This window comes from Carcharodon carcharias, chromosome 6 (genome assembly GCF_017639515.1).
Source record: "Carcharodon carcharias isolate sCarCar2 chromosome 6, sCarCar2.pri, whole genome shotgun sequence".
Taxonomy (NCBI): Eukaryota; Metazoa; Chordata; class Chondrichthyes; order Lamniformes; family Lamnidae; genus Carcharodon; species Carcharodon carcharias.
The window spans coordinates 89,492,603-89,509,308 of NC_054472.1; the positions used below are offsets into that span (position 1 = coordinate 89,492,603).

General features: G+C 40.6%; 2 protein-coding genes across 3 annotated transcripts in view; both read right to left on the reverse strand.

Moving 5' to 3' along the window:
• The window catches only part of adhfe1 (alcohol dehydrogenase iron containing 1), a 67,218-nt gene extending 63,723 nt beyond the window's left edge, over window positions 1–3,495 (reverse strand). For both annotated transcript variants that reach the window (XM_041190492.1, XM_041190491.1), the window contains exon 1: window positions 3,430–3,495. In XM_041190492.1, the coding sequence (XP_041046426.1) occupies window positions 3,430–3,482 (53 nt within the window). In that variant the 5' untranslated portion in view covers window positions 3,483–3,495. The remainder of the gene's footprint in view (window positions 1–3,429) is intronic.
• Window positions 3,496–12,201: 8,706 nt separating this feature from the next.
• Window positions 12,202–13,373, reverse strand: rrs1 (ribosome biogenesis regulator 1 homolog). Its single transcript, XM_041189129.1, has one exon. It carries the CDS (start codon window positions 13,335–13,337, stop codon window positions 12,330–12,332), a length of 1,008 nt encoding a protein of 335 aa, XP_041045063.1. The 5' UTR covers window positions 13,338–13,373; the 3' UTR covers window positions 12,202–12,329.
• Window positions 13,374–16,706: the final 3,333 nt, after the last annotated feature.

The window sequence follows — 16,706 nt, forward strand, 5'->3', positions numbered from 1 at the left end:
CCTACGAGAAATCTGTGGACATGCACTCCAAGGTTCCTAAGCACTTTTGTTCTTCTACACTTCTCAGACTCCTACCATTTATCGTGTATTTTTTTTCCTCCCCAAATGCATTACATCACATTTCTCTGGATTGAATTCCATTTGCCACTTTTCTGCCAACCTGACCACATTGATATCTTTCTGCAATCTATAGCTTTCTTCCTCACCATCAACCACATGTCCAATTTTTGTATCATCTGCAAACTTCTTAATCATGCATTGACATTTAAGTCTAAATGATTGATACATGCCACGAAAATCAAGGGACGTAGAACTGTGCCCTGCGGAACTCCACTGGAAACAGCTTTCCAGTCAAAAAACAACCATTAACCATTACCCTTTGCTTCCTGCCACTGAGCGAATTTGGATCCCATTGGCACTTACTTTTCTGACCAGTCTACCAGGTGGTACCTTGCCAAAAGCCTTGTTAGGATCCATGTCAATTACATCAAATATGCTATTCTCATTGACCCTCCTAGTTACCTCCTCAAAAACTAAAATCATGTGAGTCAAATTAACCTTCCCTTAAGAAATCTACACTGATTAACCCATGCTTTTCTAAATGATGATTCAATGCAAGCCTTCAGTTTTGTTTTCCATTAACTTGCTCACTATCAAGATTAGGCTGATTGGTTTGGAATTACTCTGTTTATCCCTTCCTCCCTTTTCAAACAATGTCCTCCAGCACCATTTCTGCAACCAGGGGAGATTGGAAAATTATGTTTAGAGCCTCTGCTATTACCTCCCTTATTCTCTTAGAAGCCTGAGATACATTTCACTGGCAGTTCAGCTACTTTAACAGATACTAAACCCCTTAATATTTTCTTTCTCATTCTGTTTATCCCGTTAATATTTTACACTCCTCCTTAACTATAATGTCTTCATGATCCCCTCTTTTGTGAAGACAGATGCAAAGTGTCCCTTAAGAGTTGGTACACTTAAGAACCTTTCCCATGTCTTCTTCCTCCACACACAAATTACCTTTTTGGTCCTATTCATTATCATATTCCTCCACCATCCTTTTGTTCTTTGTGTATTTATAAAAAGTCTTTGGGTTTTCTTTGATTTTACTTGCCAATATTTTTCATACCCTGTCTGTGTTTTCCTAATTTCCTTTTTAATTTCACCCCTGCACTTTCTGTATTCCTCTTGGCTTTCTGCAATATTGAGCTCTTGGTATTTGCAATAAGTTCCCCTTTTTTTGTCTTTTTCCACTCTGTCTGTTCCTTTGACATCCATTGGGGATCCCCAATATGGATCTAGATTTGGATGTCTCCTCTTTTCCTTTCCAGGGACATATTTGTTCTGAACCCTCTCTATCTTCTACTTGAATGCCCCCCACTCCTCTGACACTAATTTGCCTTCAAGTAGCTGCTTCCAGTCCACTTTTGCTAAATTACATCTTACCTTAGCAAAATTGGTCTTATTCCTGTTCAGAACTTTCACTCTTGGTCTATCTTTCTTCTTTTCCATAACTACGCTAAATTACTATGCTAAATCTAACTGAATTATGATCACTATCACGAAATGTTCTCTCACTGATATCCCTTCCGCTTGCCCAGCTTAATTTCCTAAAACTAAATCCAGAACTGTCCCTTCTGTCTTGTTGGGATTGCTATGTATTGGCAAAAAACAGTTTGCCTGAATCCATTTTAAGAAGTCTGCGCCCTCTATATCTTTTACAATGATTTTGTCTTAGCCAATATTAAGTTAGTTGAAATGCCCTATTACTGTCCTATTGTTTCTGTACTTCTCAGCAATTTGCCTATATATTTGCTTTGCTATCTTCCTCTGACTGTTTGGGGATCCAGAGTATACTCCCAGCAGTATGACTGCGTCATTTGTTTGTCCTAAGTTCAGTCCAGCAGGCCTCATTTGATGATCCTTCCGGCATATGACAAGGTCAGATGCAGGAATGTTTGCCAATGATTAAGCAGTTTTTAGTATCATTAGCTACTCCTCAAATGTGGTACAGTCCATGCTGGCATACAAAAAGACTTGGACAATATCCAGGCTTGGGCTGAGAAGTGGCAAGTAATATTCTCACCGCACAAGTGCCAGACAATGACCATCTCCAACAAGAGAGAATCTAACCATCCCTTCTTGACATTCAATGGCAATAACATTGCTGAATCCCACACCATCAACATCCTGGGGGGTTTCCATTGACCAGAAACTGAGCTCAACCAGCCATATAAATACTGTGGCTATAAGGGCAGGCCAAAGGCTGGGAATTCTGTGGCTGGTAACTCACCTGTTGACTCCCCAAAGTCTGTCCACCAACTACAATACACAAGTCTGGAGCGTGATGGAATACTTTCCATTTGCCAGATGAGTGCAGCTCCAACAACACTCAAGAAGATTGATACTACCCAAGACAAAGCAGCCCACTTGATTGGCACCCCATTCATCACCAGCAAGCAACTGTGTACCAATTCTCCAAGATGCACTGCAGGAACTCGGCAAGGCTCTTTTGACAGCATCTTCCAAACCTGTGACCTCTACCACCTAGAAGAACAAGGGCAGCAGATGCATGTGAATACTGCCATCTGGAAAAAACCCTCCAAGCCACACACCATCCTAACATGGAACTATATTGCTGTCCCTTCACCCTCACTGGATCAAACTCCCTTCCTAACAGCATATGTACCCACACCAAATGGACTTCAGCACTTCAAGGGAGCTCAGCACCACCATCTCAAGGGCAAGTAGGGTGACAATAAATGCTGGCCTAGCTAGTGCTGCTCACGTGCCACGAACGAATAAAAAAAAATCCCTCCTAGGAGATGACTTTTCACCAATGGTATCTGAATGAAAGCACAATTACCAATTAAAGATTTAAAATTGCTGTTTAATTTTCTGGTAAGATAATCTATTGTTGATTTTAACAGTTATAAAATACATATGCAGTACACGTACTGTAGGTTCACTTGACACTGGCCAAATTCTTGAACATAAACAAGGCCCGAATCGTTATGCAGCTTCGCTTTCTTTCTACATCAGGGGCTACTGCATACACGCTGCAGGTGCGCGGTCACGTCCAGCCGCAGCGAAATCACAGTACAAGAGTCAAAAGCTGCTGTCCTTGAGGACTGACATCTGTGCCTACATTTGCCGAAATCTCCTATCGTGCTGACAGCAGCGCTGCGGGTTGGGGGTCTGGGTGTTCCGGATTGACTCCTTGTAAAGGGAAACATGGAGGTGGCTTGCTCGCTACGAAAACTCACAGGGAACAAACACTGACTACCCTGCTGATCCCAGCAACACTGACATTCAAAGGACATTGATCGGCTATCAACTCAACAGTATTAGCAACGGCGATATGACTACGGGAGAGATCGATTCCACGATCATCCATTAAAAGCAATTGCTTTGATCTTGGTCACTTACGATGCCTGTTGCAGCTGCTTCAACAAGTGAACAACTCTTTCCCGACCAGCCATGGCTTTTAGACAGCGAAGAACTATGGGATAGTGGGGAATAACACCCCTGCACAAACTAAACATATGCTGCTGAGTTTTTCCAGGTAATTCTGTTTTTGTTTTGGATTTCCAGCATCCGCAGTTTTTTTGTTTTTATATATGCTCAACCTTATTGTAGTATTTCAAAACTTTCAGCAGCACTTATACTACTACGAACCAAAGCAAAAACATGGAATCTGACAGCACAGAAGGCCACTCAGCCCATCTGTCCTGTGCCAGCTCTTGAGAATTTTCCAATTAGTACTACTCATCTGTTCTTTCCCTGTAGCCCTTCAAACATTTTCTTTTCAAATATATATATTATTGTGACCTCAGTTGAGACCTATAACTTTTTATTTAAAAAAAGGAAACCTGAAAGAATGAAACCAAAATTCCACAGTTTAAACAAAATAACTTTTACTATACAAGAATCAAACAAAACAAACTAAATAGTATGATAAAAACAAAAAACTGCGGATGCTGGAAATCCAAAACAAAAACAGAATTACCTGGAAAAACTCAGCAGGTCTGGCAGCATCGGCGGAGAAGAACAAAATTGACGTTTCGAGTCCTCGTGACCCTTCAACAGAACTGAGTAAAAATAGGAGAGGGGTGAAATATAAGCTGGTTTAAGGTGGGGGAGGGTTGGGGGAGAGAAGTGGGGGGGGGGTGGTTGTAGGGACAAGCAAGCAGTGATAGGAGCAGATAATCAAAAGATGTCACAAAGGAACAAAGAGGTGTTGAAGGTGGTGATATTATCTAAAAGAATGTGCTAATTAAGAATGGATGGCAGGACAGGCAAGGTACAGCTCTAGTGGGGGTGGGGTGAAATAACTAAATACTATCTTGAGTAATCACCTATACTCTAAAACCTAGAATCAACATAAGTTCAACATGAGTTAACAGGCAAATTGCAGTTGATTATAAACTATAAACTACACATTAAATGGCAGAGACAATCAAGACAGATCCTATGAATTGGCTTGGTAGTCCACTCAGTATATATGTCATCAGTCTCAGTCACAAAATCTTTCGAAACTCTGTCTTCCTCACGAAGAATTTCAGTCCTCTTTTTGTAGGATTTAGCCTGATCCTTGGCCAACAGCAGGGCACAACCAACTTGAGTTCCATGGGCACATCTTCGCCAAAATTGATACATGTCCGCAGAACCTCATCAACTCTATTTACGACAGCCTGGATTGCATGGATCCATTCATTATTATCTTCAAGTACAGAAACAGTGCAGCAATGCTATATTTGCCTATTCTCAGCTTCTTGATCTAGCTTCTCAACCTGCCTGGGCTGCACTTCTGGGATCATTATCTTCATCTGAGCTGTGATGGCTGTGTCCTTTTTATATAGTTTCAACCTGTTTTAGTCTTCCCAGAAGTTTTGGTTTCCAATCTCATTTTCATTCTTACTTTCCTCAGAAACTGGAAGAGTCAGTTTTCATTTTCAATTAGAATCTGTCTCATAAGTAAAAGCTTTGAAACTCCAGCACAATGTCCAATTTCCTTTCGAAAGTTACTATTGAATCTGCTTCCACCACTTTTTCAGACTGTGTATTCCAGATCATAATAAGCCCCTTGCAATAAAAACCAACATGCCATTTGCTTTCTTAATTGCTTGTTGTACCTGCATGCTAACTTTTTGTGTTCCTTGTATGAGTACGCAAGTCTCTCTGATCATCAACAATTACAAGCTTCACACCTTTTAAAAAATATTCTGCTTTTCTGTTCTTACAACCAAATTGAATAGCCTCACACTTCCCCACATTAAACTCCATCTGTCACCAAGTTGCCCACTCACTTAACCTATCTATATCTCTTTGCAGCCTCTGTCTTCTTCTCTCAACTTGCATTCCTATCTAACTTTGTATCGTCAGCAAACTTGGATACATTATTCTCTGTCTCTTCGTCTTAGTCATCAATATAGATTGTAAATAGCTGAGGCCCCATCACTGATCCTTGCAGCACTAGTCACAGCCTGCCAACTTGAAAATGCTCCATTTGTCCTTGCTCTCAGCTTCTTGCCTGTGAACCAATCCTCTATTCATGCTATTATAACACCCCCATCCATGAGCCTTAATCTTTTGTATCAACCTTTTGTATAGCACTTTGTTAAATTCCTTTTGGAAATCTAAGTAAACTACATCTACTGGTTCCCTTTTATCTATTCTATGAGTTACATCCTCAAAAAAACTTTAATAAATTTGTCAAACAGGGTTTCCTTTTCATAAAACCATGTTGACTCGTTCCAGTGATACCGTGCTTTTCTAAGTGCATTGTTAAGATTTCCTTAATAGCTTCCAGCACTTTCCTGATGACTGATATCAGGCTAACTGGCCTGCAGTTTCCTGTTTTCTCTCTCGCTCCTTTCTTGAATAGCATAAATCTATAAGGACAAGGGCAGTAGACGCATGGAAACATGATCACCTGGAAGTTTCCCTCCAAGCCACTCACCATCCTTGGAAATACTTCCACTTGGAAATATATCACCGTTCTTTCACTGTTGCTGGGTCAAAATCCTGGAACTCCCTCCCTAACAGTACTGTGGGTGTACCTAAAGCACACGGACTGCAGCGGTTCAAGAAGGTAGTTCACCACCACCTTCTCAAGGGATGGGTAATAAACACTGACCTAGCCAGAGGTACCCACACCCCACAAATGAATTTTAAAAAAGCAGTCTTACATTTGCTAATTTTCAATCTGCTGGGCCAGTTTTAGAATCTAGGGAATTTTGGAAAATTGCAGACTGTGCATCCACAATTTCTGCAGTTACTTCTTTTGGAACCCCAGGATATAAGCCAGCAGGTCCTGAGAGTTTGTCAGGTTTTAGTCCCTTGAGTTTCTTCCATACTTTCTCTTTGCTAATCTTAATTATGTTAATTTCCTCACTCTTCTTAGCCTCTAGGTTACCCTTTATTTCTGGTATGTAACTTGTGTCTTCTACTGTGAAGACAGACACACAATATCTATTCAACGTCTTTGCCATTTCCTTATTTCCAATGAAAATTTTTCCTGCCCCTGCTTCTAAGGAACCAACATTAACTTTAGCTACTCTCTTCCTGTATATATACTTGTAAATGCTCTTATAATGTGTTTTTATATTCCTGGCTAGTTTGTTCTCATATTCTATTTCTTCCCTTCTTATCAGCTTTATTTGGTGGCCCTTTGCTGGTTTCCAAAACACTCTCAATGTTCAGACTTACTACTATTCTTTGCAACATTATAAGCCTCTTCTTTTAATGTAATACTATCTTTAACCTCTTTGGTAAGCCACAGATGGATCTTTCTCTACTGGTTCCCTTTTATCTATTCTATGAGTTACATCCTCAAAAAAACTTTAATAAATTTGTCAAACAGGGTTTCCTTTTCATAAAACCATGTTGACTCGTTCCAGTGATACCGTGCTTTTCTAAGTGCATTGTTAAGATTTCCTTAATAGCTTCCAGCACTTTTTATCTTTCAATGGAATTTATTTTTTGTTGAACATTTTGAATTGTTTCTTTAAATGTTTCCCACTGTTTATTTATCGCCATACATTTTAGTCTATTTATGAATTAACTTTAGCAGTTCTCCCTTCATACCCATGTTATTGGCTTTGTTTAAAATTTTTGTTTGTGATTGGAATATGTTGTTTTCAAACTTAATGTGGAATTCAGTTGTACCATGATTACTATTTCTCAGTGGCTCTTTTACTATGACATTACTAATTAACCCTGCCTTATTGCACAATACTGGATCTAAGATAGCTTTATCCCTCATTGCTTCCACAAAATATTGCTCCAGGAAACGATCATGACAACATTCTACGACATTCCACATCACTTTTGCAAATTTGATTGGTCTAGTCTATGTGAAGACTAAAGTCATGCTCAATATTGCCTTTGTTACAAGATCGTATAATTACTTGTTTAGTGCTCTGTCCAATTGCATAACTACTATTCAGTATAAAGTACTCCCACCAGAGTTTTCTGACCTTTGCTATTCCTAACCTCCACCCATACAGATTATACTTTCTGATTTTCTGAACCAAAATCCTTTCTCACTAATGTCCTTATTGTTAGGAAATAGAGATAGTTAGAGTAAGTTATATTGGTATTTGTAGGTGTTAGGAATCAGTTTTAGCTTTAAAGTTTAAGTTTGATTTGTATTTCTGTATCTGTGTGTTAATAAAGGTCAAATGGAGTTTTAAAATCACTTTTAAAAGGTGCTTGCATTTCTAATGAGAGTTTATGACTTAAGAAGTTATGCACATGCAAGGGTAGAAGAATTGGGCTGTTGCCTAGCTACAGGGGTCCAGACAGGTCCCTCTCACAGACACATAGAAAAACTAGAAACAGCAGTTTATTTTTGAAGCTGTTGAAGTTCAGCCTGTATTGAAGATAGCTGCCTGGCAGCAGCAGCCTAGAGGGGGCAGATAGCCAGCTGCAAGCTAGTTAATTTAAAGTAGCTGCCTGAGAGAGACTGGAGCTTAGAAGGAACAGATAGCAAGTCCCAAGCTAAAGAAGATACCCCAAAATCCAGGGGAGTGGAAGAAGAGAAAGTCCCAAGAAGGCCTTCTAGTTAAAGGAAGGACAGGACCTGGAAAAGGTCCTGTTAATGAAGTTAAGATTGAGACAGAAGAGAAAGACTCCAACCTTCAGATTTTATTAAAGAGACAAAAGCTGCAGAAAGCAGATTTAAAGCAAGAACAGCTTGGAAGAGGCAAGTGGGTCCAAAGAGACAACCGAACGTCTGTAACTCTTTGCTATGGGCATGTGAAGCAGTGGTGTACTGTTCACAGCTGAGTCTGTGACAGTGTGTGGAAGACAGCTTGAATGCATGTGGTAACCCAGGGAGAGGGACATCAGGAGAGTTCGAAACCCTGGAGGTAAACACTTGCAGAAGGCATCTGAGAGAAAGCATCGGTTTGGGAGAAGGTTTCAAGGCGAGGTTTTGGAGAGTGGAGATTGGAAACCCTCGTGTGAGAGACAGAATTCAGTGAGACTGGTTGGCTCACAGAATGAGAAGCATCTGGGGGGGAGTTGAGGAGAGATCCATAGCATCTGTTTGAGGTGACATCTGTTACTTGGTTTCAGAGTGTGGTGTGTCTAACCACAGGGTGCCATAGGTGTACATAGACTGCGACTGTGAACATTAGAGTATAAGACAGCTTTTGAAACTTGTGTTATCCTTACAAATCTGTATATATCTGTAAAGGTATAGTTGTGGGTGAAGGAGTATTGTAAAATAGTTCATCTTTTCTTGTTTAATAAATGCTTTATTCTTTTGTTAAAGTTCATCAGCTTACTTCCGTGACTCTGTTCAGTTATCCCTCTCCACGTATTTAAACAAGCAAATAAAAGTTAGGATCTATAAAGCTGGGTTCCATCCTGGGATCAGGCTTGTCCAAGAGTAATCTCAGCTGGAGATCATAACATGATGTCATCCTTTATTATCAGGGCTATCACTGTTCCTTTTCCATTCTGCCTGTATTTTTGAAATGTGTACCGTAGAATAATTATTTCTCAACCTTGGTCACGGTATAACCATGTCTCTGTCATGGCAGTTAAATGTAAACCATTGATCTCTATTTGTACCATGAGCTCATCAATCTTATTATGGATGCTCCATGCATACAGATAAAGTGACTTTAATTTTATTTTTTTACTACTATTCCCCGAATGGACTTTACTCTCTGCTGCACTATTACCATTAAATTCTCCGTCCCTTCCTGTCCCATTCAGCTTGTCTTTACTCACATTGATACACTTTTCTATTGCCTCAACTTTTATCTTTGATTTTCTAAATCTCCCTTTGCCTTAAATGTCCTTGCTCCTGTCAATTTAAGGCCATTTTTCCCTCACTATATTTGCTGGTGCATTCTTAAGTTTGCATGCTCTGTTCCTTCCTGTCACACTCTGGGTTACCATTACTTGTATCACTACCTTCCACTATTGCCTTGTCCTTTCTATTTTTTCAAATTTCCCCTCACTTAAACCCTTCCCCTAGTATTTAACTTAAAGCCATGTCTACAGCCCTAGTTCTACGACTTGCCAGAACACTGGTCTCAGCATGGTTCAGGTCAAGGTACACTTCCTTTTTCACCATTACTGGTACCAGTGCCCCATGAATTGAAACTCATTTCTCCCACACAAAACTTTCAGGCACGTGTTCAACTTCCTGATCTTATTTACTCTATGCCAATTTGCTCATGGCTCACGTAGTAATGTAGAGATTGTTAACTTTTGTGATTCTGCTTTTAAATTTAATCCCTAGATGTTCATACTACCTCAGCAGAACGTCCTTCTTAGTGTTACCAATGTCAATGGTATTCACGCGGACCACAATAACTGGATTCTCTCTTGCTTTGGCAAGGATAGAAAAGTAGTATTTAATTTAAGGGGAAGAGACTGCAGAACTCTATGGTATAGACGATCTGGGTCTCCTGGTACATGAATCACAAGAGGTTAGTATGCAGGGACAGTAGGTGATGAGAAGGCAAATGGAATTTTGGCATTTATTGCTAGGGGAATAGAGTATAAAATTAGGGAAGGATTGCTACAGCTGCACAGGGCCGGTCTCCTTACTTAATAAAGGATTAATTGCATTAGCAGTTCAGAGGAGTGTCACTGAAGGGTTGTTGAATGAGGTGTAACTGTCTTTTAATTGTACACTAAATTCATAATTATTGTTGAAAAAGCTCTGACCCTGAAAACTAATTTCATATTGTGGAACATCTAATTTCTCCATTATAAAACAAACTTAAATATTTTTAAAATGTTTTTAAAAATACATTGCTTTATACTTCAGTTTCTACCTGAACCTCATATGCATGATCCAAACTTTATTTGCTTTCTGTTGAATATTAAAAAGTGAAGGATAATGAGTGCTTTTAACTTCTTGGTTTGGTGCTTTGAGAGGATTCTTCAATTTGAGGGGCTGCTTGCCTTGCTTGATGACATCAATGTTGCTGCACACCTCACGGTCTCTGACCTGGCATCAGATTCAAATTAAGGTTGGGAAAGGGAAAATCCACACCAGAGTTCACTATAGCTTTGTGGGTAGCTTTCTTCGATGTCAACAGCAAGAACTGTCTCTACTGACTCCAAGGTCTGGACCATTGTCCTCATTTTCAAATCTCTCTACAACTCACTACTCCTTAGTTTTGCAACCTCCTAAAACCTTACATCCCCTCCACCACTCATTCTTTCTATTGCCTTCTGGGCATTCTCCCACTTTGCTACACCATCATGACATTGTTTTCAGTTGCCTCAGTCCTACTCTACAGAATTTATTTTCTAATCTATTTTATGACACCACTAGGGATGCAGTAGGCCGGGGGATGGTACTGGCTGAATTGTTCTATAGAGGATTTGATGGATCAAATGGCCTCCTACTGTGGCATAATGACTACAACTCTAATCCCCTCTGCCTCTATTTTATTGCCCATTAACATCTCAAACCCAATTTTTAAACCTAGCCTTCAGCCATCTCATCCAGCACCTCTCCCCAAGCTCCTTATTTTCTCTGTAAAGTATCTTGGAACAAAATTGAACATTTTTGTGGCTCTTAGGTGGACAACCCTATCTCCCTGTTGACATCTTGTTACTTTTGAAACAGCATGCTGGTGCTTCATCACTTTACATTATCCAAACATTGCTTTTAATTTTCCATATGGTACAACTTACAATTAAAAAAAAACCTTTTAATGCTTCAAGCGACAATGTTTTACTCTGGCTGTAAATTCTCTCCATACTTTAAAAGTGTCCTTTGGTGACCTGCAAAGGCACAGAATTCAGGAGTAGTTGAATTGAAAACTGAACTGAAGCAATTTTAACATTCTTCCTCTCTCCCCTTGAAAAATATGACTTTTTAGGGACATCACAGCCAATATATTGGCTACATAGGCAATTTGCATAAAACAAAACCTTACAAACTCCAAATGAGATGCGGCTGTGGCTTGGTTAATAAAATTAAGAAATATGGGTGAAAAGCCAAAGAATATAGTACAGGATGTGAAAGTCATAGATGAATTGAATTATGGTCAGCTTAGTAATCAGTCATTTCACAGTAGACCGCTTACAGCCATTGCAGGTAGTGAAAGCAATTTCTAAATTAAATACATTGGCTGTGATGTCCTGAAGATATCATGAGGCACTATAGAAATTTAAGTTTATCCTTTCCATTTGTCTAAGATAGCAATCCTTTTCAGTATTTTAAGAGTGGATTTCCAAGGAAGCAGACTCAAAATAGTTGAATTACGTTGTGAGCTGTCACTCAGTGGTAGCATTCTAACCTGTCTGGTTGTGGGCTCAAACCCCACACTTGGTGCACTCAATCCTTTCATCTTTAGAACAGAGTATTTTTTAAAATACTGATGTTTTTATACATATATACAACTATCCTGAGGATAAATGGCTACTCCTCACCAAAACAGAGCTGCCAGTTCACATGGAAAGTGATCCTGCTCTCTTGTTCTACAAACTCTTTGTTTCAAAGGCAAACAATCTTTAGCAGAGTTGTTTGTTACTGTAACTGAGTGACCCACAAGGTAAAATAATTACAATGTGGCCCTTTTGGCAGCAGCCAACTACAAATAGGATTACAGTAACAAGTCTTCAGCCACACAAAAGATTGGTTGAGGTACAAATGAAGTCATCTTTCGCACAAGTATAATCCTCCACTTATATAATTACACAGATACACGTACCACATGAAATACAAAATCGTTTATTTTAAGTTCATGAAAAAGTCATATTTCAAAATACTAAATACTTTCCTCTCAAAACTATAATGTTTTTTGAAGCCAAAAGTACACAGTGTTTAAACAGTTCTATGTAGCTCATTTTCTCTTCCCTCGCTGTTTCATGGCTGATTTCCGATCCTGCCCATTCCCTCTATTTCGATTATGATTTTTTCCTCCTTTCCTGCCTTTTGGCTGCATTTTCTTTCGTTTCGTCGCCTGCTCCTGTTCATCTTCACGAAGTTGTCGATTTACAGCTTTCGTGAGATCCAGTTTTGGCTTCTTGCTGGACATAATTTTTAAAAGTTCTAGCTGTTTCTGCCGCTCTGCTGAAAAATCTCCAATCAGGGGCTGGAACTTCCTCTTCTTGCCAGCACTCCTCTGCTCCTTTTCTTTGGGTAACTTATCCTGAAATTTGCCAACTGAAGCTGTGGAGGTCTTAGCCACATGGATAGCTTTGCTCAGCTCGGTTTTGCTTGGCTGATCGGTGGGGGCGAGTCCCATGCCTGGCACTTTACTCTTCTGAGCTCTGGCGATATTGCGCAGCCTGTTCAGCTCATTCTTCGCCACCCTTTCTTTTTTGGCGGTAACACGTTTTGTAAACTGATCCTCGTTGGGATCTGCTGTCTCAGGCACTTCAATAACCCACTGTTTGGTCTCGTCGTTGGCTCTCTTGTAGCCCCAGCGGCGCCGCCATTCTTTCTTCTCCTTGTCCCAGACCAAGTTGCTTTTCTTTTTCTTCTGGATCCCCTTGAGTTTGGCGAACTCTTCCCAGCGGGTGGGCGGCCGGGGTTTGGGCAGCGCTTTTTCTCGGGGGATGGGGGTGCTGGGCTGGGGGAGTTTGGCCACGATGCTCTCGTGTAGCCGCTCACTCGGCAGCTGCCAGACAGCGTTAACCAGCAGCTGCGTGTTGTCCCGGGCCAGTGAGCGCAGGAACTCCTCGGGATCTTGTCGGAAAGGCCCGAGGTTCAGGGGGTTGGTATCCAGCGCCGTCAGGTTGCCCAAGTCCAACTGCACCTCCAGCTGCTTCTCCACATGGATAGAGCGCAAACCCCTGAGCCCGGAGCGCTCAGCCTCAGCCAGGACATCTTCTATCAGAGTTGCCATATTGCAGAGGCCGCAAGGTTAAAGAATCATTTCCGCTTGCCTCATTTCCTCCTCCGATTGACCAATCAGAGACGCCATCTGTCTCGAGCCCCATGTTCAGTTCAGAGTTTAAATTCCACGGACCGCAGGAGGATTACCAACTCTGATTAAGTGTATTTCTAGAGGCTTCATCACACGATTTACCCCCGGTTCTCCAGCCATTGGTCAACCATAACATGTCAACTAGAAAGCAAAAAGACTTGGTCAAGCATCGTCCAAGTTAGTACTGAGTCAAATAACCTTTTTCCTTTCCTGTCATAGAGTTGATCTTCAGACAACTTAGTGGAAACATTTGACTTTATTTACAAGACACCAGCAGCAACTACACATATTCATCAAATTCTATAAGTAAAGAAGTACTCTCTTGTAGAGGTTCCCATGATATTAACACATTGGTTTACACAGATCATGTGATCGTACAGCACAGGATTATTCTTAAAGCTACAGTCCTACATGTCCCAAAACTATAATTGCTACACTCCTCCCCCTTTAACACTTCTGATATTTTGTATTTACAAGGATGTATTTACATCTCATGACACTACAATATTTACGAAGGTCATGAAATTACAAGTTCAGTCTTTCAGGTGGCTTCCTGATCCATATGGAACATCGTAGCTTCACGACTTCCAATTTTTTTTGTAGCAAACACATTCTCTGGAACCGCATTAATATCAGGTACCTCATTAGGCACTTGCAGTTCAGTGTCTTCCACTCTGGCAGATACATCAGGCAAGCCTGTCTGTCTTTGGTTGAGCATCTTCAACAGGAATCACTGGTTCAGCAATGGTTACAGCTGGAATAATATCTTGTGGTATCTCTCTTAAATGATCCACATGTTTACGGATGATCCAGCCATCTATTTCCACAATGGTCCGGTCACTGAATTTATTTTACCAGGCAATCACTTTGATCCTCCACCTAAATTCTTTACATATACTGCTTCTCCAACAGTAAATTGTCTCTCATGACTATGCAAATCATGAATCGCTTTTTGGTTCCATTGACTTTTCTCTACCTTCCCCTCCAAATTGGGAAGTATTCGGCTCAGTCTTGTTAGAAGACAGCAATAATTCTGCATCTTCTCTGCATGTGTCTTTTTACCACAGAATTTAGTCTCGGCCTTTTTTGTTTAACTTCACAGTTGGCCAGACTTCTCTCAGATGCAAGCTCAACTTGTCTTAGTTCAGTAGCTACATCACCAAAGACTTCCTTATCTGCCTGCCTCTTGGAAAGTTCTTTCAAAGCCTCTTTAGCTCTTTTTAGCTGATTCTTCAACTCTTATGTCTCTTTCTTGTATCTGTTGGTTACCTCCTGAAAGCCTGAACTTTGCTGCACCTTCTCTGCCAGCTGGTTCTTCAGTTTGTTCAGAGTGGTGTCAAATTCTTCCTGTTTTCCTTTGTACTTTTCCAGAGGCACAAGCTTTGACCTGAGGGAATCCTGTAGTGTGTGAAGGTCTTTTAACAGGTTTTCCTTTTCTTTACAAAGGTTACTCACTTCACTTGAACTCTTGTCATTCAGCAGGGTCTCCTTGAGTTCCTTCTGCTGTTCTTCCATGTCATTGTTTAAGATAGTCATAATTTCTTCAGGTTGTTGAATCCTTACACTCCTTTTTCATCTTGTTGTGGCTCTCGGGCTCTCCAGGCTCTTCCTGAAGTATCTTGCCTTGTTCCTTTTTCAAGACAGGAATTCTTCCAGCTTCCTTTTGAAATCTCACTGGCCAATCAAGGTTGCCCTAGAAGGCTTGGTCCTCTGCCTTTCAATACCATCACTGGTAGCTGTACTGATTGGTGTCAATAATGAACAGTTGCTCTGGTGATACCTTTTACTTGGATTTCTTCGCCTGTGTACAATTTCAACTTGGCAGACATTTGTTCCAAATTTGGTTTATTTAAATATCTGAAAGTGTGTTCTCCTATTACAGTGGTGGAAGCTCCTGTGTCTACTTCAATTTTCAATGGTTTACCATTCACTTGCTCTTTAACAAATTTTGGCTCTGTCTTCCCGACTTTCATGTTGAATAATGAATAAATGTCAGAATTGGTTGCTTCAGGCTCTTCTACACTATAGACTTCATTGGACTTTGTTTGTTGTTTGGAAGCCTGTTTAAATCTTGCTTTGCACTGTCTCATTATGTGTCCACTTCTGTGACAAAAATAACATTCTACTTTTAAGAATTGCCAATAGCTAGAAGAATGCTTGTTTCCACATCGCTGAAAGTTATTTTTTGATTTAGTTGCTAAGCTGTTTCCTCTCATTTTTCAGTTAGTGGGGGCTGTTTCCCGCATCATGGTGGAGTCCCACCTTTTCAGGCCGCTTGTGGCTGACTTCCGCCCGATTTGGAGAATGGTGTCATTTTGCGCCCCTTGAATTGCTTGTGAATCCCTTACAGCACTTTCCATCACCAGCGCTATTTCTAACATTTTCTTAAAATCAAGATTCACTTCAGCTAGCAATCTTTGTTGAATAGTGTCTTTGTGCACACCACATACTAAATCCCTGAGCATGTCATTCAGGGTTTCACCAAAATCAGAATATTTTGTTGGTTGCTTTAATTTCACCATGTAGGTAGCAATAGTCTCATTGAGGCCCTGCTTAGTGAATTGAACCTAAATCTCTGCATTGTGACTGAAGGCTTAGGTTGAAAATGCCCCTTAACCAGGTTTACTAACTCACTGAAAGTCTTTGAATCTGGAGCACTAGGGGCCATCAAGCTTTCAATCAAACTGTAGGTTTTGCTCCCACAAGTCCTCAGGAGGATCACTGTCCTATTCTCTTCCCCCGTGATTTCATTGGCTTGAAAGAAGAACGCACGACGATCTATTTACTGAGACCCATCATCTGTGGCTGCTGAAAGAGATCGATTCTGCCAAACTGTGGCATTTTGGATGAGTATTTCTTCTGTTAATTTTTAACAAACTTAGATACTCGCAATCGCTGGGTGAGGTACAGCATCGATTCTGATTTACCCTTGTCGCCAGTTTTTCCATCTCTGCAGTACATCTTGTAGAGGTTACAGACCACTGCCACTGTATTGGTGGTGGAGAGAGTGAATGTTTAAGGTGGATGGGGCGCAGAGCTGTCAGCCGCACACTGCAATCTCTTTGGTGCCTAGATTGCCAACCCTCCAGCATTGGCCTGTAGAGTTGATCTACAGACAACTTAGTGGAAACATTTGACTTTATTTAAAAGACAGCAATAGCAACTACATGTTCATCAAACTCCATAACTGAAAGAGTACTCTCTTATAGAGGTTCTCTGCGCTGCTCATACATTGGTTTACACAGATCATGTGATCATACAGCACAGGATTATTTTTAAAGCTACAGT

Excerpts from the sequence above, each read along its gene's own strand:
- rrs1 (XM_041189129.1), bottom strand. The coding sequence starts at position 13,337 with ATGGCAACTCTGATAGAAGATGTCCTGGCTGAGGCTGAGCGCTCCGGG.